This window comes from Cyphomyrmex costatus, unplaced genomic scaffold (genome assembly GCF_001594065.2).
Source record: "Cyphomyrmex costatus isolate MS0001 unplaced genomic scaffold, Ccosl1.0 scaffold1387, whole genome shotgun sequence".
NCBI lineage: Eukaryota > Metazoa > Arthropoda > Insecta > Hymenoptera > Formicidae > Cyphomyrmex > Cyphomyrmex costatus.
Genome location: NW_017275377.1, coordinates 10,916 through 23,381, shown reverse-complemented (window position 1 = coordinate 23,381; position 12,466 = coordinate 10,916). Strand labels below are relative to the sequence as shown.

The 12,466-nt window shown below is 34.6% G+C and overlaps 1 protein-coding gene across 1 annotated transcript; it reads right to left on the bottom strand.

Annotated features, from left to right (window-relative positions):
• Nucleotides 1–8,327: 8,327 nt before the first annotated feature.
• On the bottom strand, nt 8,328–11,075 carry LOC108782921 (putative nuclease HARBI1). The gene is made up of 5 exons (XM_018551322.1): nt 10,911–11,075; nt 9,987–10,180; nt 9,363–9,495; nt 8,981–9,122; nt 8,328–8,725 (listed from the first exon to the last, which is right to left on the bottom strand). The coding sequence occupies exons 1-5, from the start codon at nt 11,073–11,075 to the stop codon at nt 8,328–8,330; spliced, it is 1,032 nt and encodes a 343-aa protein (XP_018406824.1).
• Nucleotides 11,076–12,466: the final 1,391 nt, after the last annotated feature.

Genomic DNA, 12,466 nt, shown 5'->3' with positions numbered 1-12,466 from the left:
TCCGGTGCGAACCTTGTTGAAGAATGTTCTGTAGCATTCAGGATCGACTCTGTTCGGAAAATTATCTGGTCCCATTTCGTATGATGCTCACTGGCATAAGTCCTGATTATTCTACCCGCATCACCCTTTCTACGGGATTGCTCTGGGGATTATACGGTGTCGTTTTTCGTATCGAAAATTCACACTCGTCCGCGAATCTCTTCCATCTTTTGGTTAGGAATTATCCTCCGTTATCCGTGAGGATTTCTTCTGGTAATCCAACTTGCTTGAAGTAATCGTTTTCCAGAATATTCATAATGGTATCCAATATTTGGTTTTCCATAGGATAAAGTTTTGCAAACTTTGAAAATTGATCCATCAGTACTAATACGTATCTGAATTTATTATCGGATCTCGGTAACGGACCAAATATGTCCATTGAAACGACTTTTCCTGGCGCGTCGGGCAGTTCGTAGTACTGTTCGCCCTCCGTCGCCCTTGTATAGTACTTCGTCGCTTGACAGATCTCGCAAGACGCTACCACGTCTCTCGCTAATCTTCCTAGGTTATTCACCACGAAGTAACTCTTGGTAAACCCAATGAGTTTATCCGTTCCGAAGTGCAACATATATGCATGTATCTTGTTTAACAAATCCCACGATATACTCGACGGTACGGCGATCCTTTCGAAATCTTCATCTGCGTAGAACCGTATTATTCCGTCTCGTTGATACCAACGTTGTGGTTGTGCAGCGGCGATGTTTATTAATTCCTCGTCGTTTTGTTGAGCTTCGTAGATCATCTCTATCCACTCCGACGTATCTATTCCGTCAAACGGATCGTCTATTACGGCTATTATGCCTTCTTCATCGTTGATTTCCGCTTCGTTTTTATTCATACGCGACAGTAGGTCTGCGTGTTTATTTTCTCTACCGGGGATATGTATTATCTCGAGGTCGAATTCCTGTAAGAACTCAAACCATCTAGCAATTCTGCTATTATTATTTATGCATGTTGACAGAAATTGTAGTGCTCGGTGATCCGTATGCACTTTTACGTGACGTCCCATTAGCAGGGGTTTCCATTTCTTAAGCGCCCACACTAGCGCTAAGCATTCAAGCTCGGTAACGGTATAATTCTTTTCCGTACCTTTTAAACTTCGACTAGCGTATGCTGTCGTATATTTTACGTTTTCATCCGTCGGATCATACTGGTACATTCTTGCACCTAAGCCTGTCTTCGCTGCATCTACGAATATACCAAACTTGTGGTTAGGCTTTGTTAAATAAAGATTCGGAGCTTCGATAAATGCTACCTTTATATTATTGAATGCTTTTTGCTGCTCCTTTCCCCATTGGAATTTAACTTTCTTCTTTAATAAATCTTCCAAGGGTTTTGTCATACGTGCTAAATTCTTTATGAATCTACGGTCCCAATTAATTAGACCTAAGAACGACTGTAGTATCTTCTTGTTATGCGGTTTTTCGAAATTCTGTATGGCTAATTTCGTATCATTATTTATTTCCGCTTGTAATTCAGTAAAAGTGTGTCCTAGAAACTTGATTTCGTTCTTTATGAATTCACACTTACTCATGTTTAATTTGAATCCAACTTGACGTAATTTGCTTATCATGATCCTTATGTGTTCGATGTGTTCTTCGAGACTGTTTGACGCTATTAAGATATCATCCAGATATATAATCATAAAATCGGAGCTTTCATCTCCCATCGCTTTGTACATCGCGCGTGTAAAAGATGCTCCTGCCGTCTTAATACCGAACGACTGCCCATCAAAGATAAAACCTGTGTATTGTTGGGATTTGGCCTCCAGCGGTATTTGCCAGAAGGCACTCGCCACGTCTAAAGTGGTAAAGAATTTTTTGCTTCCAATTCTACGAAAGACTTCCTCCACAGTAGGCGGCTGAGCGTGATCGTTCAAGATTCTTTTATTAAGTTCTCTTGTGTCTAGGCATAATCTAATTTCGTTATTTTTTTTCACGACGACTACTAAAGGATTTATAAATTGCGTTGCTCGCTTCTCGATTATACCTTTAGTTTCTAAGTCTCTTATATGTTCTCTGACTGCTTCCATGTGCTTGTCAGGAATCGGGTAAGTCTTCTTTTTATACGCTGCCTGCGTACTTACCTCTATTTTGTGTTTATAATGGTTCACCAACCCAATTTGATCCTCGAATACTTCGTTATATTCTTTGAAGATTCTTTGCAATTGATTTAACGCTTCGTCTGTAGATATCGAACATATAAATCTGGAATTCAATTCCGTTTCGTCAAATTTTACTTCGTATGTGTCTCCACACGTTAATTCTGCTTTATATTTCATCAAGCAATCGATATCTATTATCATATTATACGCCAATTTCTCTACAATGTAGAATTCTTGTTCTATCTTGACGTTTCTGTATTCAAAGTTTAATCTCACTTTGTTATTTATCGCGACACCTCTTTCCGAGAATGCGCCTTTAAGCGTAAATCTTCTTATTGGAATTATTTCCATTTTCTCTTTATTTTCGACTAATCTGTCGTAAAATGTTTTAGTTATCGCTGATACTTGAGCTCCCGTAGCTCTGTGTTCGTAGTATCTCTACGCGATTATCCTTTCTTCGGAATTTGAGCCGGTATCTCTTCTTCTCGTTCTGAATCGGCGAATTCGTCTTCGCTTTGTTGCAATTCGTACTTAATTCTTCGATTACGACGTCTATCACGCCTTGCGCTTGTTCGTTAGATTCGTAATATTCTAGGTAATTGTTCCCATTATTGGAATCAGCTTCATCTGTGCATCGGATATTACCATCTCCGTCTTTTTCGTATTGACGGTATCTTCCGGAAATTATTCTTCTCTGGCTTTTACCTTTTCTCACGCTTTCTTGTTGAATGGTTTGCGCTACATTATCCTTTATGCAAGTTCCTCTCTCAATGGTGTACGTCGTACCATGAGGAATATTTAAACTTTTGTACCTTCTAAGGTCTCGCTCTCTATAATCTTCGCATGGATTATGAGCGTTTTCAATTTGACGAACATCACGCTTCGCTACTTGCGAACGGCTACGTCTATTATATTTTATCAATTTTCTTGAATCGTCATCATATTCTCGATTCATTATGTATAATTCTGCACTGCAATACTCTCTATCGTGTCTCTGCATCGATAAACTTCATTTTCTACTGTGTTTGATTGCAATTTCCTCTTACGGAATTGTATGTTCGTCGTATCTGTATCGACGTTTATTTCTTTCTTGAGATCGGGAATCTTCTATTACCCGTCTCTTCTTATTTAAATTCTTAACTTGCGCTATGCGCAATTCATGCAATCCGTAACTATCTGTACGCTTCAATGCGTAATTGTGATCTTTGTGATCATCTTTGCGATCCTTGTGTCGCTTATTTGTGGTCGAGGTTGACTCCGGAGATCTGTAGTACTTTATTCTTCCGTGAAGATTCCTCTCCTTTGTTTCCTCAGTCGTATCTGCTGGGTTGAGATCACTTCTATTTTGTTTAGCAGGTATCCTATCTTCTCCTCTGTTTTTTAGATTAATTTTAATCTTCTTATCGTTAGTGTCGCTCATTTTCCTTTTGCGATCGCTAACATTCTTTAACTGGATTGTCACTGGTTTTCTCTCTTTACGAGATAATTTCTCGTATGGATTTTCGGCTATCGCATTCCATTCTTTGGCGATATTCTTAGCCTGTTTATCCTTTTTCTTCTGGCGTTGTTCATCTTTGAACTTTAGCCAAGCTTTACGCTCATCTTGAAAGTAGACTTTTCTTCGAATTTTATTTAATTCGGTTTGTCTTTCATATTCCGCTTGTCGATTTCCTCGATCACGGTTGTTAGAATAAGCAACAGCGTTTATTTTATTTCGTTCCTGTCGTTCCAATCTATCTTGGATATCCAATAACAGTACTTTAAGTTTCCTTCGCATCTTACGCGGAGACAGTCCTCGATCGGCTGTTTGAACAGCTGCCTTTTGATCTTCCCGTTCTTCAACGCGGTTCTCGGTCTTGCTACAGGATGCTCCCATTTGAATAGGTTCAAATCCTGTTCATCCCGTTCACCGGATGCTGGATCAACGCTTTCGCGTTTTGTTGGCGTCTTAGGCGCTCTTATCTTCATATCGGAAATATTTCTTCTGAAATTCTCCTTTTCTTCTTCAGAGTACTTCCTTCCTCTGGTAATTTCGCTGTACAGTTGCTTATCTTCATTCTTGCGACTTGAGTCGATGAGTACACTCTTCGTATGATGTCTCGCTCGTATCGCGTTTATGCTGTCCGAATCCGTATCACCGTCGGAATTCGTTGTTTTGCTTCTCGCAATTCTAAGTTTATTCTTCTTATAAGTACAGTCTTCGTTTTATCTTGAAAACCTTTATCACGCGGAGCTTTAACTACCGCTAATTTCTTACTCGCGTTAGTCCCGGATCTATCGTATTTGTTTTTACCACTATCGGCTACTTTATCCGCGGATCTAATCTTATTCGCGACATCTCTACTACTAACGGTTTTCATATTTCTGGTATCCATGTTTGCTGGAATCTTGGCAATCTGCACACTACCAGACTTAGTTATTCGCGGATTATTCGCATTATACTGCGTTTTCGGTACTAATGCCTTAGCATAATTATCATTCTGACGCCAACTATTGAATCGTTTATCTTTATTAAAGTATCTAGGCGACGCTACGTAACTCGACTTGTTATAAAACGGGCTCTTACTAGCATTCGGTTTACCCTTGTATAACGTATTCGCGTTTTGTTTGCCCTCGACTCGTGTGGAATCGTCAGTTTTCCTACCACCGGATTTTCTATTTAAGTCTACCGCGGTTAATAGTGTTATCAGGGCACCTATTATGAAAATTTTGCGTTTCCGATCGGAATTGCGAGATTCCGACTCACGAGTTTCCGACCGTGATTCCGTTCATGCGGTTTTGCTATTATGGTTGCCGAACGGAATCGGCTTTCCGACCATTTCTCTAGGTGCGGAATGAATATAAGTGGAACGAGAGGAACGGGCGAAATGGGATTTTATAACCAATCACAATATAAGCCTACAAGAAAAATGACTAGATTCAAAATATCCGTAATAACCGGCATAATTATGGCTGCTTTCCTTTATTGAAGCCTTTATTGAGACTTTATTGAAGCCAGCGTTGATAACAGTAATTATATTTTGTTTTTAATGCAGTATAAAGCATTGTATCGGATTGTTGCTATTAGCAAATTATTGTTATTTCTTTATATATGTAGACTAGATATATTTATATACATATAACCTATTAAAAACATTCTGCGATATTTTTTAACTTAATCTTGATGTTTCTTTTAGTTGACAAAAAATAAGAAAATGACAGATAATGTAAGTATTAATAATTTTATATTCCAAATATTTTAATCATACAACAAAGTATTTTTATTTTATGATTGCATTCAGGGAGTGCACTATATCATTTACTCATTGTTATTATCTATGTCCTTTTATCTTTATTGTTAATTAAACGCGAAACAAGAATAAAATTATGCAATAGCACTGCTCTCGTGATGCAATTCATAGTATATACATATAATTTTTAATCAACAGAAGAGAAAAAAGACAACAGGAGAGCAACAACTGCTAATGTTGCAGTTTATGGAAAACCATTCTGATCTGGCACAAAATAGAGTACAAGAATTAGATGCCAGGAAACGATCGAACATTTTATGGGAACAATTGGCTAACCTTTTAAATAGTTGTGGGAATGGTGCGACCAAATCGACAGATAAATGGATAAAAGTATAAATATGTACATATTATATCTATTATCAACTTTAACGACTTGATCTGGTAAAACGCCAAGATACATGCATGTTTTTTATGTCTATTTTCAGAATCTCTTTAAATTTCCTATGGAAGAGAACCTGTGTTGTACAGTGTTGTATGTTTTATATCTATATATATGATGTTTTTTACAGTCATGGAGAGATTGGCGGGTGGATACCAAAGCCAAGGCAGCAAAGTTAAAAAGTTATCAACGAGGTACAGGAGGAGGGGGTCCATCTCCAGCTCCTCTTCTAGAAGTAGAAGAGAGATTGATCGCCTTAATAGGTTCTGAATCAGTAGAGGGGCATATAAATATAATAGATCCTGCGGAGGTTGGTACTGTTGAATTTTATCATCTATTAATGAATTATTTACATATATTGATTTTTATGTTATACCTGTTTTTGTATTTTTATTATATTTATTTTTATTCATTTATTTATATAGCCACAAAATTGCACAAAACAATCTGTATCACAGTATCAAAACAATAACAGGTGTCCTTCTCAATCTCTATTTCAATCCACGTCTTCCTCCAGATCTTATAACTCTATAGAAGACCTTGTAGAGGTAGGTATTTTTGAGTTTTATTGACTATAATAATTCTTATGTGTATATATTGTATTGATATTACAGTATCAAGATAACTCGGTTCCATCTCAATCTCATACTTTATCAAAACCTCGTATAAAGAGTATCGATATTTACCCACATTCTTCTCCTCTCTTTCGACAAGAAGCTGCTCTTTTTGCTACGAAACCTCGTGAAAACATAATAGATCCTGTCGAGGTGAGTACTATTGAGTCTTATTCTTGAATACTTACTGTTGAGTCTATACATATTAATAAAATTAATTTTTTAAAAAATTAATTACTAATTATTGATAAATATAATCCTTGTATTTACATTACAGCATCAAGATAACCCTATTCCATGTGAATCTCTTCCACTACACATGTGTTCATCGGAACTTATTCATATTCATCTCTCTCTCAGCAAAAAACTACTCCGCTCGCTTCTGGCTCTCCTCCAGCTACATCACCGTCATCTTCATCCGTTTATTTACATTCTATTGATAAAGGAACTCAGTTGCTTACTCCCTCTCAATTCTACGAGCCAACAATATGTAAAGATATAACAAAACGCCAAAAAAACAAGGATCTACTGAAACCAATGGTATGTCTGAGAAAATTTAAATATGTATATTAAATAGTAGCAATACTAGTAATAATAGTAGGGGTAGTGATAATAATAACAATAAATAAGTTTGCAATAAAAATTTTAATATTTAATTGTTTTATTTTTATTTTTTTTGAACATTTTTTTCAGATATCGATGTACAAATTTGTAGTAAAATACAGGAACCGACAAAACGCCGAAAAAAAACTAGAATCGACAGAAAATCGTGGTGAGAATAAATTGAAACAAACAACAATAGTAATATTTTATTACTACTAGTAATAAAAGTAATAGTAATAATTAGATTGACGAAGTCTATATATTAATATTACTCCTTTTTGTATATTTTTGTAGACATTGATGTACAAATTCTTACTGAAATGCAAGCACAGACAATTGCACTTAAAAAACTGACTGATGCAGTTATAAATATTGCAGATTATATAAAGTATTTTTTACAAGATACAACTGTGGTGCGTACAATTATTATAATAGTAATAATATTAAAAGTAATATAGTGTAGTAGCAATAATATTATGATAGTTTATCTGCAGGATGTTGGTCTTCGTATTATTCTGCACTACAACAAATGCAGATGTACTCATTGGTGCACGACAACGCGGTACAATCTCTATAAAACGCGATGATTTGCGATTAATTTTCTATTCATCATTTGATTATTGTCATTATTAATTCTGATTGGGCTACAAGGTATATTTTGGGCACATGGCACTACATGGTGAAATACTATATAAAAGTAAAAAAATAAGTAATAAAATAAAATAAGTAAGGTATAAAATAGTAATAAAATAGGTATATAGGTATAGGTATAGGTATAGGTATATAGATATAGGTAATAAAATAAGTAAGGTTAGTAAGAACAGCGTTGAATCCTTTTTTAATCGTTCACTAAGGGCTGCCATACACAGAAAAACGTACAAATAAAACTCTTCTTGTCGAAATTAATACGTTTAATTTGCTACTGTTTACGTTAAGCTGGTCTTCTAGTGATTGGCCAATTCGCTCGTTGTTCATGGCATTCGTTTTGAAATTGTTTTTGAAATTTAAACTAGTATAATTAAAAGTATATAATTAAGTACATAAATAACATTGAATTATAGTATAAAGCACATTCTACAATGGGTAGTAGCAGTAATGGATTAACGAATAGGTGTAGAAATCAATAAATCATAAGCTGCGTTCGGCAATCCAAATCTGAGGCGCCGGAGTGCTCTTTTTCTACAGTGCACGTGACATATGCTATAATAAAAAAGCACTCCGACGCCTCAGATTTGCATTACCGAATGCAGCTATAATCGAATGTAAGGAGAATAATTAACTATCACACAGAAATATAATTATACACCTAATCGAGTAGCAAGTCGATCGCGTACACGTTGTCCTTCATTGAAAATAGCTCTACCTTCTAGCATAGGCTGTACTACGATGTTATGACCATTATCTTCTAGAGCCATAACAGCTTCATCTGGTTCTGGCGGATCAGGCAAGTTAGCACGCATGCACATATTGTGCAGCACTGCACACGCATTAATAATTTCACCTGCTTTTTCTGGCATATATTCTAATGTGCGATATCGAAGAAGGCATCTAAATCGTTTTTTTAAAACGCCTATGCAGCGCTCTACAGTGCTACGTACAGTACTGTGGCGTTCATTAAAATGTTCTTGTCGTGTGCCAGGTTGTGTTTCTGCAAATGGTGTTAGCAGCCATGGCTCCAGTGGGTATCCAGAATCACCTTGAAAATTAAAAATTAAAAAAACTAGTTTACTGCAAAAATTTAAATGAGCAAAGAAGATTCCTTATCTATTAAATTATTTGAATAAGTAAAACAAAAAGAATATATGTATTGTATAATATTACATTAAAACACCATATCCAATATGACTCGTTAAAAATTTGATTTAAAAGATAGGTATTTCTTTTAAAAATAAATATATATATTAAATCAAATTTCAGAGATACAGATTTAATTACTTGAATTAGTGCTTACCAAACATCCAACAATGATTACCAACTTCATATTGCGTTCGGAGAAGATGCCGTGCGTAACAATTTCTCCACACGAAAGAATCATGACTAGAGCCTGGATATCTCGCCAATATATTAATTATTTCCAGATTTGTATCACATATCTATAAAACAGTTTATTCATGACATTAGTTTATGAGTATTAATCATTAGTATTACAAATTGTGATAGAGAAATATAAATTACATTAATATTCATAGTCGGTTCTTATATTTAAAATTATTTTAAGTATAGTATTAAGATGTCATAAGCCAATCACATAAAACCGTCTTAACATCTTCAGACATTTACTTCAGATGATCTTTCAATAAGAACCGACTACCGGCCATTAAAATTGCACTTACAATTTGCACATGCTGTGCATGGAAACCTTTTCTATTGATGTATAATCCCTCATGTATATTAGGACATCTTATGGCTACATTTGTTCCATCTATCAATCCTATTAATCCTGGAATCCTAGTGTTGTTGTAATTTCTAAAAAAAAAAAAACATATTTCTGTAGGCCATAAGATCAATTAGATATTGATTGATGATCGGAGTGATAGTGGAGCTGTCATGGGTCGTAGGATAGCTTGCTAGATGCGAGACTAGTAATACTTGGAACAAAGGACACACCGAGTTCTAGTCCCGATCGATTCTGTTCATTTTTTCGTCGCCGTGATTCTTCAATTGATTAAATTTTCTCTTGTAATTTTTTTAGGTACAAAATAGCAACGTAGAAGAAGAAGAAATATTTGACGAATAGAAGACTAAATCATACAAAAGAAGTCTACTTAATTTACTTGTGTGCTAATTAAATATTTGACTATAAATTATAATTTAAGTATGTAAATTTTATTTGTTTTTTACTTTAAAACTTTAAAGTTTCACATGTTTATTTCATTGTTTAATAAAAATCTGTTACGATTTTTTAAATAAATATAAAAAAGTGAGGTATTTCAGAATTTCTAATTGTTAATATATACCTTTGTACAATCTCTTGTACTTCTTCTGGAGTTGTTGGAAAATGTATCCATCTTCTCAGCAAATGATGATTAATGGCGGATGTAATTTGCTTCAGTATAATACTTACAGTAGGTTGAGCTATACTCAATCTACTGTCCACGCCAACAGCTTTCTGGTAACTACCTTGAGCGTAAAAATTCAAAGCACACAGCACCTGTTTGAATAAATAAAAATAATATATATATATGTAAAGAAAACATAGTTTCTTTAACTCAAATGAGCCGCGCTCCTCATGCTCCGCATACCACTTGAACTGACCCCGCTAGATGGAACGAGCAGTACGAAAACACACGGATGGATTATCGATAGACAGAAAGAGAGCGATAAGAAAAAGAGGGGAGAAGAGAGGGGTACGCAAGGAAGAATTGACAGATAGAAAGATAAAATCGGCAGTGATTGAGAGATAGGTCGGAAAAGGCCAAAGATTAAGGAAGCGTAAATAAAGAGGAACAATAGGAGGATAATAGGCTTTAATTGTCGTTTCTTTGTTTACAGGTGAGGGTGTAAATATTGTAAATCTTGTAATTAATTGTAATCGTGAATAAAATTCAAAACTTTGTTTACAGAGAAACATATTGTGCCTATTGTTACCAGCGAACAACATATAAAGATAATTGTCTTATATATATATACACTCACACGCAAAAGAAATGGGCCACTTGAATTTTAGCACTAATTTTTAATATCTTCAAATAGCAATAACAGTGAAAAATCATCGTAGCGAGATGTTCAAAAAAAACTTTTTAAAGCTTGAAATCTCTACTTCTCAGACCAAAAGGATAAGCCAAAAAAAATACATGTAAAACGTTAATATTGTTTTCTAAAAGTAACATAAAATATTTTAATAATCAATAATACTAATACTATTTACATATTTTCTTTACCTTTAATTCATTTGGAATTGCCAAAGCATTCTTTTGTGGAGGAAGATGTGGTTCCAACTCTTGTACTAGAGTTCTAGTCATGTTTCTACTTAATCGATACATGCCTATGAATTGCTGTTCGGGTAAAGCAAAAGGATCAAGCATATCCCTCAATGTTCGTCTCATTATCTGAGCTGCACGAATTTCTGCACGACGTTGTCTTTCTCTCTCGCGGCGTATTACTGCTAACTATGATATAAAAAAGGAAAAGATGTAATAAATAAATATGTAGAAATACAAATGTATAATAAATATATATTACTATTTTTTGATAAAGTATATACAAAGCGATTCGATTTAAGTAATAAATAATTTCTGAATCTTTTTCTGGAAATAAGCGCGGTTCTTCCAAAATGATTTCACACAAGAATTATTTTGTGTTTCAGTGAGAAAATAAGATTATAAAATTATTACTTTTTTTCTCTCATTTTAACTTTACCTTCTTCTATTTAAAACCTATTTTTATTTCGTGAAGGTAAATAATTTTTACTTAAAACATTTTCTTGGAAACGATTATTTCCACAAAAAAATCATTATTACTTCAAACAAATCGTCTTGTATGTATCTATATGAATGTAAAATTAAAAATATTTTTCTTACTTACCATGATCACAATTTACGTTTTCACAATGTCGTTGTTCTATTTCACATAACCTCCAAGAGCATGCCACCAAAATAGTGAGAAAGCAATAATGTGCCAAAGTTTGGCACATTACCGCTTTCTCACTATTTTATTCCGATCGGAATCGACATTTCGACAACTCGCGAGGTGCCGGAAACTTTCCGATCGATTCGGAAACAATCCGAGCGTCCATAATAACCCATCTAGAAATATCTAGGGAAAAACGGAATAATTCCGATAGGAATCAATTCCGAACATTTTCATAATAGGTGCCCAGGTGAAATTTTTGAACGTCTAACAAGAAGTGTAGCATCAATTATATGAACTTCGAAATTTCGTTCGGTTTGATCCATAAGGCAGAATGTATCTCTCGATCGCACTATTCGCAAACGCATTTCTACACTGTATGCGAAAGTTTGAATAAAGGCACTAGATACCACCCGGCAGAAAAATGTTGGTTCAAAACAAAAGAAGAAGGAAAACACACCGGCACAACAAGCCTAATAGGAAACAACTCAGTTATTGATGCACAATTAAACACCGAAAAAAAAAACGAATAAACACACCATTAATCAAGGTCAGACTATTATTAGAGGATAAGTTAGAAATTCAAGGAACATACGACCCAGGATCTCAGGTATCACTCATAAACTCAAGATTGATTAAAGTAAAGGGGAAGAAGAATGATGTAAATAAAATATACCTGAAATCGATTAATGGTGTGGGAACAACAAAAGGATTAATTACAATTAAGATAAAAATATTTGACGTTGAAAAAGAAATGGATGTGTACATAGTCAAAGAAGAAAATTTTCAGGATTTTATCATTGGACTAGATATGATAAAAACCTTTAAATTAATACAGAATGAAGAGTTACAAATTTCACAAAAAAAA